The sequence below is a fragment of the Ursus maritimus genome, unplaced genomic scaffold (assembly GCF_017311325.1).
Source record: "Ursus maritimus isolate PB19 unplaced genomic scaffold, ASM1731132v1 scaffold_15, whole genome shotgun sequence".
Classification (NCBI taxonomy): Eukaryota; Metazoa; Chordata; class Mammalia; order Carnivora; family Ursidae; genus Ursus; species Ursus maritimus.
The window spans coordinates 59,449,559-59,468,109 of record NW_024423897.1 but is presented as its reverse complement, the minus strand read 5'-3'; the positions used below and the strand labels follow the sequence as shown (position 1 = coordinate 59,468,109).

Here is an 18,551-nt window from a genome sequence, read left to right as displayed (position 1 = left end):
TCAGCAGTGGTAGATTACCCTGAACAGAACTTCTATTTCAGAGATCGACAGTTATCCATATAGACGTGGTGACCTATACTTTGTTTCTAGTCAGCATCTTGTACACTGGGTTGTGAGAAGACACTGGTGATTTGATCATTTGTATTCATCAAATACCTTAAAATTTTGAAGAAACAGAAGTATCTGTCAGGACTACAGCTGCATATTTATTGCCTGTCGATTCTGGCGTGTTTAAAGGCTCAAAGCATCAGATTATTCGCCTGTAACTGAGCCTTTCTTTTCCGTGAATGGCACACACACATTTAGAGTCTGAGCGTCTAACAGAGAGAGAGCATGGGGTTCCCTCGCCCCTCCTTTAATGTCTGTCACAAATGAAAGAGGAACAGATCCTGGCTTCAGGACAGGGGCAGTTAAAACGTGGGAGCATTGTGCAGATTCCTACACCTTGTTTATTAGGACTTACAGGGTTACATTTTCCAAGTATCCATGTCGACACCTTGTGTGGATTATTTCCAGTGCCTCATGGATCCTGCTCTATTGGTTATCTGCACATCCTTGGAGTCATAATGGTATAAATATGTATGTATTTTTCTTAGATTGCTTACTTTCAGAAAGCATAGAGAGTAGTACATGTCACTTTGAAAAGATATTTATTTTCAAATGAACAAATGGATCCAATTATTTAATGTCTTCTTAAGTAGGAAAAACGATGCCCAGTATTTTTAAGACCTAAACAGGATAAATGTGTAGGGCGCGTCCGAATTCAGAAAACGGGAAAGGGAGAAGAATTAAAGTGGGTTAACGCACACGTACAAATCGTTTTAGCCAAAACCAAGGGAGTGTGCTTGGTTGGCGTGGTGGCCGGGGCGGCAGGCGGGTGGGTGTGCTCAGACGTGGCCTCTGACACCTGCAGGCAGCCTGCGGGTTTGGGCCTCTTGCCCCCCACACCTGAGCGGGGGCGGGGGGTAGGGGGCTCAGCGGGCTGAGTAAAGCAGGTGGTTTGCCACAGTGACTGCTCTTTTCTACTGGTCGATACAGGGCATGTTTTATGGTCCTAATAGATACTTAATTTTGTAACTTTTAGCTATTCTTTAGTAGGCAAAAGAAAGACCAGTGTACATTTTCTTTTCTTTCTTTTTTTTTTCCCTCCAATCCAGCATTTAGCAGAGTGCTTGCTTCACTCTATTCTCTCAGAACTAAAAATTCAGAAGATCTCTATGGAGCGCAATTACATTCATGCCCTGTGCAGAGTGTATGTGGGTATTTGTCGGCAGCTTGGAGACTTGGAAAGAGCTCGCTTGTTTTGCTACAGCCTACTTAAAGAAGGTACGTGTAGATGGTGACATTTCTGTAGTGGAAATCCACTACTGCTTTTTTACCTCATTATTACACTTGGATCTGTATTTGCAGCTAAGCGATTGCTGGTTATCTTTCAAAATAGTGTTAATGTTGGGGCATTTACCAGAGAACGTGAAGAGCCTTAGGTGTACCAAGCCATGCCTGGTTTTCAGTGGGAGAATTTACATGACTTAAACTTGCTTAAATCGGTACATACATTTGCACCTGTATGTAATCGAGGGGGTCTCGTTACTGCGTGTTTGTCTCTTCCTGGCGCAGCTACTGAGGCGTCAGATAAAGGTGACACGAGATACGGGAATAACTGTAAAGTCAGTGACAGACCATGCTGCTGTGTCACTGGCTGGCAAAGGCAGACCTGTAAAATGGAGTAGTGAGCCTAGAGCAAGAGGAGAACCAGAGGGCGGTGGAAAGGAGGGCTCTCCTGGGATCCCCTTTTCCTTTGCATTGCTTCCATCCCCACTAACGGGGCAGATCAGGAGTCATCCTTTGTAATAGAACTTCCTCGGTGGAAACATTTGTGAACAGGCACCTGATACACAAATGCAATTTAATTTCTTATCAGAAAGTCTTATCTCGACGATGAAGGTTTTTCATTCTAATAGCATAATGTTCACAGGGCTTGTGAAGCAGGTAGTGGAATGTGCCCCTCGAGTGCAGACCTTTGAAGGAGGCTGCCGTCTGTTGCCATCTTCGTTTCTTTGTTTACTCTTTCAGTCGTTGGTGGACTCAACAGTAGTTCACGGGGTGCTTGCTGGGCGTTAGGGCCTGGACGGTGACCGGAACCAGATGCAGACACGCCTGTACGGTGGGGCCCATACTTGCTGGTCACATGGCCGCGGCGCACGCAGGGCTCTCTCAGTGGCGGGCACTAGCAAGGCGAGCGGCGTGGACTCTGCTGAGCCCCTGCTGAGGTTCTCTTCTTGGCCCCCATGTTGTCGGGGCCCCCGTGGCCATTCTTCATCCCGCATGCTCCTAGCTTTTTCTTCATGGCACTTACCCCCTTTGCCTTATATCCTGAACCCTTTTGTTTGCCGTCTCTCTCCTCCACTAGATTGCATGCTCTGTCAGGGCAGGGATTCTGTTTGTGTCGTTCCTACTTGTCTCTACCGCACAAGAATGCGTTGTATGCAGCCATTGAGGATCTGTTGTGTGAGGGACTGTGCTGTGGAAGGGAATTTGTGAGAGTCTGAGGGGTCGGAGAAGCTCTTCTTGTCAGAGCGGCTTCGCCAGCGAATGCCTAGAAGAAACATGAAAGGGAGAGGATGCTGGGCAGACAGAGCAGCATATGGTGAAGTCCTGGGGCTGGAGGACGTATGATCTCAGAAACAGCAAGTCAGAATACCACTGTGAGCTGCTGCTTTGACTTACCTGCTCTGGAAACACAAGATGTGGCTTCCTGCCAAACGGTAAAAATCTGTGTCGACTTATAAAATCAAAATATTCATTTATCATATGTCCTAGAAATCCCACTCGAAGGTCCTTATCTAACAGAATTAGAGACATTACCCATAGCATCTTCGTTAGTTGTCACCTGTAGCTGGAGACAGACGTCCATCAGCAGGTGAAGGAAGAACAGGTGTGCAGTATCTAGCAGTTGAATACCAGTTGGCCACAAAGTGAGGGGCTGCCGATCTGTGTGGCAACATGGGTGAATCACAGAAACAGTCTGCTCAGTCAGGGAGCCAGACAGAAAAGAGGATGTGCTGTCTGAATCCAGTCATGAACATTTGAGGAAAGGCAACTGATTTTCAGTGGCAGTAAGCAGATCAGGGTTGTCTGTATCTGGGGCAAAGTGATGTGCTGGAAGGGGTCAGACCATGGGAATTTGGGATGATGAAAATGGTCTATGTGTTGATTGTGGTGGGGGTTACGTGGATATATTCATTCATCAGAATTCATCAGACTGCGTGCTTAAGAAGAGTGTATTTTATTGCATGTGAGCTGCATGTGGGTTAGGTTGTTTAAACAAAGCCAGCTGTGGGAAAGAGCATTCACAGTAGAAGATTATCGACCGTAGGGTGTGAAAACATCTCTTCAAATCAAAAGCCTTCTGTGTGTTTCACAGGTGAGTTCTTTCTTCCAAATGCATAAGAAATATCCTGAAATGGACACGTCACAAATGGTGAGGTTCTAGGGTTGCAGAAATCTGGAGAGACAGGCTTGCCTTTGCTTCATGTTTGGGATTTTATGGCTCTTTTCATAATACAGTGGCGTATATCCAGGTATTATGTTTCAACTTTAATTAAGGAAGGTTTGCCAAAGGGAGGGGGTTGTGGGAGGAAGAAGCAGATTTGGAAGAAGCAGGGCCTCCTCGGGCACCTCCCTTCAGTGTTAGGAGGCCTTGCAAGGCACAAGTGAAATTATTAAACTAGGTTCTTAGCTTGTCATTTATTCACTTGATCAGACATAAAGGTTTTTTGTCTTTTTTCTCATAGATTTTCCAGAGTCAGAGAAATTGACTTTGTTCATCGCAAACATGTGGCATGATATATTTATTTCCCAGTCGGTGATTAATAAGGCAATGCAGTTGGTTGCCAGGCAACGTGCTAAAGGAGAGGTTCGGAACTGTTTGAGAGCCTTTCTCAACTGGGAAAAGGTCAGGTTTGTTTTTATTTCTCAATTGTCAGACCTTACTTGTAGATCTCACATGAATGTTCTTACTCGGTTTTGTATTTAGTGTCAAATTAGTTCGTAGATAATTTCAGAGACGTGGCTTCTTCCCGTTAGATCCTTTAAAATACCATTTTAGCCCGAGCTTATGCATTTAGTTTGGGAAATATGCATGAGGCACTTTGGGAAGAATTAGACATGTAGGTGTTGTGTTAATTTAATCAAAGTTTATTTTGTTCACCGATCTGTGACTGCTGAGGCCCGTGTAGAATGTGTGTGTGTGTGCAGGGCTCACAGGAGCTGCATAGCATTTGCTTCTATGGTAGGCACTTGGAGAGCTGAAAAATGTCATTGCGACTCCTTCCTGTTTTTGACTTTTTTTGATCCAATAGTCTGGTTTTTTTTTTTTTTTTTTGGTGATGGAGTTTTTATTTAAGTATTTTGTTCCTGCGTGTTCTTTTCCTTTTTTTATTATTTTCCTTGGTAACTGAGTGCTAATATACCATCTAGATTGGTGTTCTTTTATGTTAAAGCTGTTTATCTAGTGAGAATCTCTCGAGGTTGAATTGACAGTCTAAACTCTAAGAAGAGATGTTAAATTCAGTGAGGGATTGATCTTGGTTTTTTATTTTTTGTTTGTTTAGAGAGAGAGTGTGTACATGCGTGTGCAGGAGGAGGGGCAGAGGGAGAGAATCTTTTTTTTTTTGAGAGAGAGAGAGAGAGTGCAGGAAGGGCACAGGGGAGAGGGAGAGAGAGAATCCCAAGCAGACTCCGAGCTGAGAAAGAGCCTGATGCAGGGCTCGAGCTCACGACCCTGAGATCCTGACCTGAGCAGGAAGCAAGAGTCTGACACCCAACTGACTGAACCACCCAGGTGCCCCAACTTCCATTTTCTTATGAAAAGTAAAGGAAAGGGCTGTTGGTAAACAAAAGTTAAGGAAATATTAAAAAGCAAGTCTGTAATCATCTTTCCAGCAACTCTTCTAGATAAACCAGAGTGTAGTCCTGGGAGACACCGTCGGATTCAGGTCAGGGGCTTAGTCAGAAGGGCCCTTCCACCTCCTGTCATTGACCCGCTTCTGTCACCCCGCCTCCTCCAGTAGCTACAGAGCCCCTCCCTGCAGGTTCCTACAGAGAGGGACTTGCACCTGCTTGGTCCTCTTCCTTCTACATGGGAGCCTCCTCCTTCGGCCTGGTCAGGATGAAACCAGATGTGGTAATTTGATGATAAGACATTGTAAAGAAAATAGAATTTTAGTAAATGTGTTTGCTCTATATCGTATCAAATAAAAATACAAAGTCGGAGGTATAAAAAAATGAGTAATACTTGGAGTAAAAATACCATTATAATACAAGACTTCCAAATTTTCTCTCACAGAATTCAACAGATCAGATAGACAAAAATGAGTGGAAATAGTAGAATTCAATAATACAAAAAATAAACTTGAATGAAGAGTATGTATTTCTTTGTATGCCTATGGCACATTTATAAAACCAGTCAGAACTTTGGCTGTGTGAAAACCTTAATTCTTAAAAAATAAAGATTCCATACTCAAAATTCTCTGGTAGTAATTCAATGAAATTCGCTGTAATAATTCAAAGATTCCATAAACACTACTTGAAAGTTGGTGTACACGGTCCTGGACAATCTGGGCATAAATAGGAACTCGAAAGTAAAATGAATGTTTTAAAAGTCCTTGAAAAGGAAAACCCTTCATACCAAAGATCTCTAGTTTTCGCAAAACTTATTAAGGTAGTTTAAATGTTTTCATTATTAAATAATAAAGTGGCTGATTATCATCATAGAAATTAAATATCTGAGAAGGAATCTAGGAAAAAAGGAATAGAGTTTAAAAGGTAATAGTAATGAAGCAGAGAACAAAAAACACATAGAAGAAAAACACATTGCCTTTAAGAAATAGTAACAAAGCAGATAGCTCCCAGGTCAGATTAATGAAAAAAGAGAAAATGGAAAATACTGAGGATTTCAAAAATGAGAAAGAAAACAGACTCCAGATGGAGGAGAAAGGTTGAGAAGGCCACCACCTGCAGCTCTGTAGTGACAGGTTTGGAAACCGAGGATGATTTCTTAGCAAAATAAAAATTATCAGACTTGGTTTTAGAGGTAGAACACTTGATAAACCAGTAGTTTTCAGTTAATCTAAAAGAAGTGGAAACGTTGATGTAAAATTTACCATCTAAAAAGCATGTGTAGATTCCATCTGAATTTTGCCTAATCTTTTGAAGAACCAAATAATTCCAGTCTTTTGCAAGTATAAGAAAAGATTGAAAATTCTGTTTAGTTTTTTTTTTATTGAATTATTTATTTTTTTTATGTAGACTCCATGCCCATTGTGGAGCCCCACGCGGGGCTTGAACTCATGACCCTGAGATCAAGACCTGAACTGAGATCAAGAGTCAGACACTTAACCGACTGAGTCACCCAGGCGCCCTTCTCTTTATTTTTAGTAACAAAACCCAATAAAAAATAGCATAAGTAAGAAAAAATTGTAAATCCACTGCTAGGTATTTGTCCAAGAGAAGTCAGATTAATGTCCAACAAAGACTTGTTACATGCATGTTCATAGCAGCATCACGGCTAGCCTCAGGCAGGATGAGCCCGGATGTCTGTCAGGAGGAGAGTGGATAAGCAGACTGGTCCATCATGTAAAGGATGATATTCAGCGACAGGAAGGAGTGTTGAGACTACGGGCACATGCAAGAACGCGGGTACCTGTCATCAAACGTGCACAGGTGTGAAAGATGCCAGACGAGGAGTCTAGTGCTGGCTGATTCGCTTTTATGAATTTCTGTAAAAAGACTGATATTTAGGGTCAGAAGGATAATAGGGTCAGATAGAATTTGAAGAACTTTCTAAAGTTGAAAAAAATAACTTTAATTCTCTGACTTGAGGTAATAAAAGTTTGCATTTCCATCTGGATTGTAGCCAGTGTTTCCTTCCTACCTGATTAGATTCTGCATCCTGCCTAGAGTTTTTTTTTTTTTAAGATTTTATTTATTTATTTTAGAGAGCATGCAAGTGTGTGTGCCCTCTGGGGGGAGAGGCAGAGCCAGAGGGAGAGTCTCAAGCGCAGAGTCCTTGGGATCAACCTCAGGACCCTGAGATCGTGGCCTGAGCCGAAACCAGGAGTTGGATACTTAACCAACTGAGCCACCCAGGTGCCCCCTGCCTGGATCTTTTTTATCTGACCTACTAACCTCTATGCTTATAATCATCGTAGGACAAGTATTATGACTAAGAGAAATATGATTTCTTATTCAAATACAGCTTTCAAAAAGTGTCTTTGAAAATCAAATGATTATTCATCTAATGCTTGTTACACTCTGTGAGATGACTAACGTAGATGTGTTACGTTTGACACTCTGAATTTTATTTTGTGGGTTTTTTTTTCTTTTTTCATTTGCTAGAATGCTCCTGTGGACGTGGGTTTCATGGTTTCTAAGCTGCTATTGACCATACAGCTGTGTCCAAAAACAGAATTTCAGTCCAGTGAAACATTTGGTGAAGACTTAAGTGATAACACTTGGGAGTACATATTTGCCATTGACCTGCTCTGCTGCCATCAGAAGTGGATTTGGACACATGATAACATTATAAGGTACAAGGCTGTTTTGCTAACTGGAAGTTGGGTTCTTGAATTAGAAGGTAGCCTGTTGAGTGGTTGCTGAATTGTGGTTTGAATAGTTTTTGCTCTTGAAGGTCGCTGAAGCATTTACAAGTGACATTTTGATTTGGGTAAGAGTTGGTAAAACTACTGTTAAAAGACTTGTATTATTGTCACATCCCCTTGCTTTATGTTTTTGTGGCGGCTGTAGCTTCTTTTCATTACATTCTGTTACTACTATCTCTCTCCAAGCAGCAGTGACTCTCGTGAAGGAGGGGTTGGGTTCACTGGCGTATCCCCAGCTCAATAGAGCAGTGCCCGTGTAGGGAGCCATCCACGACTAGCGTAGGAGGAAGTGTCCTGAGCAGGTCTGAACATTCAGATACTCTGGAAAACCCACGTGAACAGACATAGTAAGAACTGCAGCTTGGCAGCCCTTCTCACCTGGGTTTCAGGAGGGAGCTACGTCTCAGGCATCTGTTTTACGTACGGAATCCGCTTTTCTCTGTGCTCTGAGAGTTCTGGCACTAGCTACATACCACCTCGGGGAGAATGGGAGATGGGAGAACAGAGAAAATTGTCACTCAGGTGATCGTTCCGTAGATCTTAATTTTCTTGGAAGTCTCATTGAGAAAGGCTGGTTTAAAGGAGTTTATGACAGTAAAAAGGATTCACAAAGGATTGATAGTTCATATCCTGGAGATACTTGAATGTGTTCTGTGGAAAACTGTGCTCTCTTTCCTCTTTAACACTAGGGACAGATCATTTGTCTACATGTCAGACTATAGGGGATTGAATTATGGTACTTGTATATAAGGAGATACTGCCATATTAAAATAAATGGCTGTGAGCGATGTTTAGGTATTGACATGGGAGTAGCTCGCGTGCTTTGCTAACTAAGGGAGTGACGGTGCGGTCCGTCCAGTACCGTCTGTGTAGAGCTGTGAGTGCCTCCTGTGGGCCTCGCCTCCTGACTCCTCGGGGGAGCCCAGCAGCAGGGTGCAGGTAAGCCCACCAGAGGTGGTTCTGGGCATCCCTGCGGGGGGTGAGGACTGAGTGTTGAAGAGCAGGATCTCTGCCTGAGCAACGCCGCACACGGAGCCCCAAGCGCTGTGGTCACCTCTCCTGGGTTTATACATACGTGCACCTAGAGAAGCATGGGGAAAGAAAAGTCCAGAATTCGCTGAGTAATATTATCTGAAAATGTATTATTTGGGGTGCTTTTAATTTACTTTTTTCTTGTGTGTGTTGGCGTTTAATTTTTCTAGTACTATAAATACCACATAAGTAGTAAATACACTTTTGAAGAAAGAAAGCAGAAAGGAGCTGGCAGTGTTTTCAGTCAGTAGAGAGTTTCTGACGTGTGATTTGATTGTTGCCTCTGAGCTCTCTGCTCCTCTTGGGACATGGTAGAGGCTTCTAGAACACAGGTGCCACATGCATGTCTGGAAGGTCCCAGTGAAAATCCAGACTCCCACCTCTGACAGTTCTGACTTGGGGATGTTGTCCAGGGTCCCTACTCAAAGCCTTGTAAAAAGGGTGAAAACAGAGTAAAGATGCAAGCATAGGTATTTGTAGCCTCTTTTAAGCCCGTGTGGGCCCAAATATCCGAATAGTTGGAGAGTGTATGAGCTTCCAGTGTCTGATCTCATACACTTTCAGAAGACCACCTTCTGGGGCGCCGGGCTGGCTTAGTCAGTAGAGCGTGCAACTCTTGATCTCAGGGTTGTGAGTTCCAGCCCGGCACTGGACATGGAGCCTACTTAAAAAAAAGTAAATTAAAAAGAAAAGTCCCTTTTCTTTATCAGTTGTCTCTTTCTTATGAGCCTTTTTTAAGTTGTTAATATTTGAGTGATAGCATGCATGCTTTTCATGTTCCTGTACATAAATATACATACATATACACACATATATACATATGCTTCTGTTTTCTAGTAAAGAGCTGTGGCCTGTAATGGATAAGTGGATAAAATACAGGAAAGGACATGCGAACATTGCATATACTCCTGATATTATTATAGCATCGATACTGAGGCTGATTGGTGAGTTGTCTGTTTTATGAAATGTTTCCTTGTTATTGATCATGTCTTGGTGGGAGAATAAAAGTGTAATAATAGATGCCAACCAAACCCTCACTGTAATGATGGATTTTTACCACCGCCATAGTGGATGCATTCTCACTGCCTTCTCCTCGCTCACACTCTTTCTTTATAAATTAATGTTTTCTCTGACTTTGTCAGAGATGAGGTCTTCATGCGGTCCATCGTACATGTGATCGAATGTGTGCTGCTCAGGTCCTTCTGTTCACACGCACACATGTGCACCAGCACCCAGAATTGTGGTCCGTGACGCTCGGGTCTCGTTCGGTGTCTATAACCTGCTGTCTCCCCCTCATGTACCACGTTCTTCTCTGCTGGCCCAGTCATGGTCACGTCATACAGCTCTGTGACTGGGGACTAGCTTTGTTTTCCTCAAGCCCATATACAGAAATGAAAATCCTTGTTTAAACAGATTTTAAATGAGGCATGGATTCTCTTCCATCTTGGGTGAACAGGACCTCAGTGGGTTTTTAGTTCTGCTCCCTGTCACCCACACAATTATTTATTTTTTATTTTTACTTATTTTTTCCTCCTTGCCTCATCTTTGACAAGTCCCTCTCCAGGCCCTGCAGAATTATCAGTGATGGGATCTGTTGATTTTCAGAAGGCCCTTCTTACTTTGAGTGGACTTCTCCATCTGTAGCACATAGTCATTGCCCCTGGGGCACACCGTCGAGGCTCATCTGATACCTGTGTTGCAGCCCCTCAGAGGCTGGAACGTACTCACCATGACTTTTAAGGATCTTTGGAGTTTAATTAATTAGAACTTTGAGATAGTACCACTTGAAATAAGGTTTGTGAATATTTAAGTTATCTAAGTAAGTCCCATAAGTAGGTCTGTCTGTGACATGTATGTAACGGCGAGTTGTGTTGCCGTCTCAGTAAATAGGTTTTCCTGCTCCCGTGCATACTTTACATGCAAACCGAAGAACATGGTGCTAAGCAAATATGAAAAATGGTCCAAGCAGCAGCCTGCTCTCAAGGAAGACATGTAATTCCACTGGATAGCACCAGAAATACACTTGGGGTGAAGTTACCAAAAAGAGAGTATGGGGGCCAAGTGATTGCTGGAGTCGCTGAGGGAATTAGAAGAGATGCCTGCAAAGGTAGTGGAAGTGAGTCCTTATGTCAGGATCCCCTGAGGAACAGTTTCAGCCCTAACCCGGAAGCAGTAAGGACAGAGCAGGGCCAGGGACAGCATTCTCAGCGGTCGGCTGGCATCCGGACGTCTGCTTACTCTGCTTTCAGGAGCATCTTCTCTCAGGGATTCAAGAAAATGTTCATACTTGGAACTGACATTTTAAATTATAAAACCTATTTGAAAATTTAAAAAATTGGGAGATGTTGTTAAATCCATAAATAGATATATTGACCCAGATAAAGTATCTTTGGAATTTTGAAAAAACATGATAAACTTTTTGAAGTCCTGCTTATAAAATATGGTGTGATTTTTGCCGTTGGTGTTTGCAGAGGTGTTTGTTTACATGTGTGTTGGTCGTAACAGGAGAGGAGACGGGTGTGGGAGAGTGGAAGCCTGCACCTCTGGTGACTTCCGCACAGTCCCTGTGCATCTGTGGCGGAGGGTCCGCCTCATGCATGAGTCTCCCCTCTGGTTGGCTTCCAGGAGTCTTCCATATTTGGCTGGTTGTCCAAATTGCCTGAGAAGCTTTTTAGAAAATGTATATGGATACTCACATAATTAAAGTTGTATGTAGTAAGTTATATATTCTGGGAGTAATTGACAATACATAGTTAACAGTATTGGAGGGTAAAATGATAATATATAAATATCGAATGTGATCCAAAGGGTGGATAACTAGGAGGTGGTGATGGTGAAAGTGAGCGCAGAGCCAGGCCTGGAGAGCCCTCCTTCGGTCTGCACGCAGGAGAGGGCTGCTGGGACAGCCAGGCTGGCCATGGTGCCGTGGGCCGGTGCCGGCCAGTGTGGCTCAGCCAGTGGTGCTCTGGCTGTCTGTCCACCGAAGCGATATTGCTGGGTGATGGGGTGGGGTGTGGGTGGGCGATCGAGGGTGGGGAGCACAGACAGGCGAGGCCTGCCGGCAGAGTTCTGAGGAGTCGTGTCAGGGTCAGATGTGCATGGACCCTTCTGTGTACCTGTCAGACTTGGGAGTTCAAACTATTTCTAAGAAGAAACTCCTTTAGAGAACCTTCTTGCAGTTTCTGAAGCTGACACTCTCTGAAGAATTTAGCAAGTCATTGAATTGCTAGGCCATGATTTAATAATAATGACCGAAATCACTAATGATTCATAAAATAAAGGAGTTGTGTTTTTTCTTATTTCCAGATTTGCAAAACCCTAACTAGATTTTTCACTCCATAAGAAGTAAGAGGCACTTTCTGTCAGAGCAGTTCAGGGTCGTCTGAAGGTGGGTAGGGCTGTGAACAGCGCTGTTAGCAGATGTAGGATTATTGGGTGAGGTTCTAATATCTTCAGTGCTGATGTGTTAGAGCTTTTTGTAGAGTGTTTGCATTGCTCTGGATTCAGGGGCCATGGAGAAGTGGTAGGACCTGCTTCAGTCTGCCCGTTTTGGGGCAGACGTGAGGCTTGGAAAGGCTCAGCCCTCGTTTCTGAGGTCATACCATGGGGAGGTGGCAGAATGGAGACTGAAGTTCAGCATGCGGCTGGGTCGAGTTGAGTGCAGAGCTGTGTGGTACCTTTTTTGCCCCCAAAGAGCTTATTAACCCCCCATGGCCCATCTGGTATTGACTGGAGCCTAGAAGCTAGGAGAACACTGTTTCCCATAGCAGGTTTTTGTGGGGCTGACTGAAGTAACCATTGTCGATTTGTACCCAATCTCTTCCCAGACCTGTTCCCTTTTCTCTGAAATTATCTGAGCTCACTTTTCCCATGGTACGTGTGCACCTGCAGTCTTGAATGGCCACCCGGGCCCCTTCCCAGCAGGCCCCAGCTGCCCTCCTCACGCTTCCGTGAGTGCTGTGCAATGCTGTCTTTGACACGGAGGTGAAGGCCACGTTTCTTACCTGTTGTCGTTTAATGTGGCTGAGCCACCCTGGACTCCTGTTCCTTCTGTAGGAAGACCTTTCTTCCCGTGTATTGAGCAAATTTGTCTGTCATCTTTGTCATCATATATGTAAGTTTTTTCCCCTAAGCCACCTGCCTCTGAGTCATGATTTCCTCTTATTTTACCCCTGATAGCTCCATTAATTTAAATAGTTTATAAAATCCAATTCATTAAGCATTTTTAACTGAAAGAACAGGAAGCCATTATAACAGGGTTCTGTATTACCTGGGAATGCATTCACGTTCCAGGGCTGGACCAGTCCACATCTATGTTTGGTACATGCCCCTTCCCCGTCTCTACTATCAGTTATGTGTTGAACACCCATGGTAGATTGTCTGGGAGGACAGGTCTGGTGGCATACAGTTACCAGTTTGATCTAATTGGAAGCAGATAATTGAGTGATCAGTAAGTGAAATTCCTCATCTCTGAAGTACATTACTTTTCAGCCTCAGTGAAAGATTTCCCAGAAATTATCCAGATGTTCATAGTTTCATTCTGGGTTTAAAATTTTCCAGGCGTTCATCCATCAGTAGGAATTTATTGAGTGTCTGCTCTCTGTCACAGCATTCAGGGCGCATGTAACCAGCACTAAGTTGGTTTCTCTCCGGGATGCTAAGGAATAAAGGTTTCTGTAGTGTCCTGGGCCTCAGTTTCTCCATATTCAAGATGGAGATGAAGCCAAGGGGCTGGGTTCATATACAAACCTGAGAACGTGTGGTACTGAGAAAACGTGGACACAGAACAGTGAGATCGCAGGGTCCTGTCGTTAACCCAGGAAGAGGACGTGGTTAAGAGCTCATCTGGGCGTGTCCCAGAGTCCTCTCCCCATGAGAGAGGAGGGACAAGGAGCATGAGGCCTCGTCCTGAGGGAGGGAATGAGGCCTGTGCTTTGAAGCAGGCTCGAGTCCCAGGACCCTTGGAATAGAGGAAGGACTGGGTGAGCGGGTGCTAGCTGTGGGGCATCGTCTTATTTGCGTCAGCCTTCAGTTGGCTTTAGGTCCCCGCTGGTGAGAACCGCCGGAGCTTCTGTCACTCCAGGTCGTATCTACCAGGTGTTAGCATGTTCAAAATTGAAAATAACATTTAGCTATGCGTTTAACATTAATAATAATAAACCAGTGTTAACATAAATGACATTGTCTGTGAATGGTATTTCCCCAGCAGCAAGAGTGAGGAGAACCGGCCCATTATCTTGTCGCAGGCCTCTTTACTGTCTGGATTCATGGACCTCTTTGCTCTGTTCTCAGGCTCTTGCAGTAAAGTTGTTTTGGTTGAAGTGTGTGAAGAAAATCCAGTTTTGTATAGAGCTGATGAAAGGAGAGTATTTTAATAGCCGTTTCAGATCATTATTGTTATTTTTATTTGACACTGCGTTGACTTCAACAAGGGGTAACTCCCTGAAGGCTGGATGCAGCATAAAGTCTGAACCCTTCCGGGGAGCCTTCCTGCCCTGCCGCCCAGGGCTCTCGCACATGCCTGGAGGAGGCCTTTTGCCCATTCACGATTCTGTGACCTGCTCTTCTCACTTGGAAAATATTGATTTGCATAGATCCTCCAAATGTCAACAGTATCGAGAAAACAGGCATTAATATCATCGCTGATCTCATCTGAGAAGTCTTAAATTTTTGTTGCTGTCAAACCCCGAGTGGCTGATTTTTCCAAAATTCTAGTTTTGCTTAAGAGCTCACACTTTATCTTTGACGGCAGTGACAGGTTCACTTTAGTCATTTTTGAGAAAATTCCTGTCTCGGTCTGAATAGCTATAGTTTGTCAGTCATTCTTTCTGGGAAATGTGGGTGTTGCATGGAGAAGCGCCTGGTTCCCCTCCCAGGTCAAGCAGCTGCATGCACAAGTGTGTGTCTGGGGACAGCCAGTGTGCCCGGGTGTGCGGTGTCCCTGCCTTCGACCACAGAAGGTTATAGACTTGTGTACCTAGGTCTAGATCTAACAGGAGTAATTGTCACTGCTTCACAGAGGACATTCTTCAGTGCAACTCGCTTTTTGCACCCGGGGCGCCTAGGGCTCCGGAGGGACCTCCCGCCGCCACCGCGCTGGTTGGTGCCCAGCGCCCAGTCATCCCAGGGCCCTGGCTTTCGTTCCGTCCGTCTGCTCTCAGCCCTGGGAAGAGGGCAGGTCACTCCTGAGTGAAAGCTGTGTTGTCGTGAAAATCATTTTGACCCTGAGGACTCTGGGGGAACCACACTGGAGAGTCCCTGTGCTGCACAGCCGGGTCAGAGGGCCGAGTGTTCAGCCAAAGCCGGGCGTGCTGGGCAGCCTCGCAGGGGGTCTCGGAACCTCACAGAAGTCTGCCATTTCACAGTGAGCTGCTGCAGCCGCTCTTTCTCCTAATTCCATTCCTTATGATACGTTCGCTGGGAAAGCTGTGCGCTGTCTGTGCCCTGAGTGTGAGAGAAAGCGGGGGTAACTGGTCGTCTTGGTCCCCACCGCCCCTGCCCCCAGTAAGATGCACGGTGCTCTGTGGGGCCCTGGCGCCTCACCCTTGAACCTGCTTTCGTGTAAGAAACATGTACCCATTTGAACTTAGGATCCTTAAGCTTAACGTCAGTAGTGTTACGAGAAAGAGAGCAGAAATGTTCAGGTCTCACGACACGTTAACATTTCACTGACAGTTGCTCACGTTTTGTTTCCCTTGCGTCCCCCAGGTCGTTTAGGCCAGCTGGGCTTGAAGGAAGGCTTCCCGTCGGCCGTGAAGAATATCAGTTCCGTCATTGGCATGTTCATACAGCATGCCCAGGACGAAGGTAAACCTTTGTGCACTGAAATGATTTTTGAGTCCCTTGCATCCCTCCCGCTAAACCCTTTCCAAGTTTCCCTGCGTGTGCTCCGTGCCCTTCACTGGTGCGTGGTCGGGGGAGGGGAGGAATCGGAAAAGCCGCGGCTCTGCCCGTGTTCTCAGCACTGACGTTGGAGCGGCTGTGGGTTTGGGTTGTGGTGTTTGAATTACAATTTAACTACAATTTAGCTGCACCGGAGTTTAATTAAATAGCTTCTCAGTAACCTTCTGCTAAATGAGAAGGCTCACACAACAGAGTCTCGGGCCTCGCGGTGGCCTGCCAGCCCCTGCCACCCCTCTGATCGTGCGCTGTGCAGGCGGGCGCGAGGATGGGCTGCTTCTCACTCGGTTCTGCGTGCTTTGTGCTCAGAGCCCATGTGGAAGCACTTCCTGTGGCTGTCCATTCGAGTCACTTCTTTGACGAATGTGTTGGGATCCACATTTTGTCGAAACTTCAGTATGGAGTATGCTTCTTCGGAGCTGCTTTGGGAAGTTTGGCGTTGGTCACGCAAGGCCGGGACCTTTGCGGCCGCGTGTCCTGTGCTGACTCTGCCAGTGCCCGGGAGATGGGCCGGCACCGGGACCTGCACACAGCTCTTCTGGTCTTCTGTTTCTTCCCATTTGCAGATGCGTCTTTAATTCAGTTTTTCGTCACGGGGTTTTTCTGTTCTACTTTTCATTGCCGGCAGAGTGTCCTGTATGGGAGGAGTGACTTGGTGGAGGACAACACGAACATTCTGAATAACAAGCGTGTTCTTGTGTAACGACTGATCTGAAAATTCCTTGCAGATATCCCGTGGGGCATCCAGCTGGCGGCTGTGTACGCGCTCTGTGATTTGAGTCCCAGCAATCCAGCGGAAATATCCAAGATCCTGGAGGCCTGGCGCCAAGAGACCGCGCACAGCGTGCCCTCCGCGGTGCTCAGCTGCCTGGAGGAAGTCAGCTCGCTGTGTGCGGAGGAGGTCGGCTAAGCCGCCCCACGCCACTGCGTCTAGAGAAGTGCCTTTACATATCTCGAGTATAAATAGATGAGTCAGCTCGCGGAGCACAAACTGAGGTTTCAGAAGGAAAGACGTAGAAGAGAAATGCCCAGAGGCTCTCGTCGCTGTGGCGAGGAGACAGAAGCCAGCCGTGGCAGGGCTGCCTTTCCCCAAACCGCATACATTTCACTTAAGGCTGTTGTGATTCCATGACATGTGGGTTGTATTATTGTGTCTTGGTCAAACAACAAAAACTTGAACTTAGCCCTTTTTTGCTGCAGAAAGTGTCCTTTTAGTCGCTTTTTAAAATTGAGTGGCATTTTATAATGAATTTAATATAAAGGCATTGATTTGGTTCCTGAGCTAATTTTGGACTTTGCGCTGAAATGATTGACTAGGGAAAAGATAAATCGGCTAAGAAAGAGCTAGAAGACTCTCCCACTATCTTAGCTGGAGACGAGCTACAAAATTGTTTCTCAAGGTATAGGTACAACTGGTCAGAGGAAAACCTGGGAGAGCCTTAGAGACCCACTCCAGTGCATCTTCGTCCTGTCTCTGCAGGTCCTTCAAACTGTCACTGTGTCAGGACAAGGAGGGCTGAAGAGTAGAAGTTCAGTTGCAGGGTGTGTGTCAGCGACGTGTACATAGACGATCCAGAGACGCGCGTGGGCTGGTCTCTGTGTGTGCCGTGTATATATGGACCGGGCTATAATGTGTTTCACATTTGATGATATTCCACTTTCGGAATTTTAGTATTTGTACATAGAAAATGGGTTTAATAACTCACCGTGGTTCTGATTTGTCTTATATTCATCATTTCTTAAAACTCTTGTATGTGTTTTTTATAATAAAAAATAAAAGTAAGCCATGCACACGGTTGTTCTGATCAGTGAAGACACTGGGCGTTACTTCTACTCTAACCAAAGATGGAAAATTCTCCACTCTAACCAAAGATAAAATGGCCATTCCAAATGATAGAAATATTACATGCCATCATCGAGCGTGTTTCTCCGAGATGCTCGTAGCGATATTGGAGACCAGATAATTATGTACTGATTGGCCCTCATGATCGGATTCGTTTACTTAGAAATATTGCTGCCCTGTAAAAATTAACATGTGACAACTATTTTGTTACCCCTGCCTCGTGTTTTTAAAGTAATTATAATGAACGTAATTGAGATTTATAAATAACTGCATTGCCCTTCGGTAGCTTTTTGTTGGCGTGTTGTTCTTCCTGCCAGTGTTTGCTGAGCATGTACTCGTATTAGGGGCCTCGTGGGGGGCAGGGGGGGCCTGGAGAGCAGACAGCAAGGGCTAAGTTGGCAAAGACCTGTGACCTCCGGGAGAGAACACCCCCCCCCCCCCGTGAATGAGCGTCAGAAATTGTCAGAAACTGTAGTAAGCGCGATGAAGTAAGCGCGGCGGTTCACGCTGGAGTAGCCGGGGCCACTCCTCTCTGTGTGTTGGTCAAGGAGGGGCCCTGTGAGGAGGTAGCAGGTGAGCTAGGCCCTGGGAGGGGGGAGCCAGCCCTGAGAAGAAACAAGTGACGCTCCTGGACTGGTGACTGGCTCTGAGAGGGAAGAGCCCACTGTGTGCGGGAAGGAGGCTGGTGTAGCCCGGACATGCTGTTTAAGGGGGCGAGTGTTGTTCGTTCAGTCATACAGGTAACTGCCGTCACTGGGTCCTGGGCAGCCCTGGGCTCGTTCGTGCTTGGGTGGAGGTTTGAGCAGAGGTGTCCTATGTGATCACATTTCACTAGGGCTGTTCTGGGGCAAGGGATGGAAGGAGGGCAAGAGGGGAAGCCGAGACCGCTCAGGAAGTCTGGGGAGAGCATAGGGTGGCAGTACAGAAGATAAAGGGTAATGGGTTTCAAGTATATCTTGGAGGTAGGATCCCTGCTAAATTCATGCACTGGGGGAGAGGGACAGGTAGGAATTGAGATTCCCAGGTTACTGAGTTGGGTACCTGGGGTTGGGGACAGGTGCACAGGTTTGGTGGTTGGAATCATGAATCTTAAGTGTGTGTTCGGGACGTGAGAA

At 45.5% G+C, this 18,551-nt stretch overlaps 1 protein-coding gene across 1 annotated transcript in view; it reads left to right on the top strand.

Annotated features, from left to right (window-relative positions):
• Positions 1-17,384, top strand: part of ICE1 (interactor of little elongation complex ELL subunit 1) — a 58,383-nt gene extending 40,999 nt beyond the window's left edge. Inside the window, exons 14-19 of the mRNA XM_040630571.1 lie at positions 1,158-1,326; positions 3,795-3,955; positions 7,399-7,589; positions 9,531-9,637; positions 15,402-15,500; positions 16,322-17,384. Coding sequence (XP_040486505.1) covers positions 1,158-1,326; positions 3,795-3,955; positions 7,399-7,589; positions 9,531-9,637; positions 15,402-15,500; positions 16,322-16,503 — 909 coding nt within the window. The 3' untranslated portion in view covers positions 16,504-17,384. The remainder of the gene's footprint in view (positions 1-1,157; positions 1,327-3,794; positions 3,956-7,398; positions 7,590-9,530; positions 9,638-15,401; positions 15,501-16,321) is intronic.
• Positions 17,385-18,551: the final 1,167 nt, after the last annotated feature.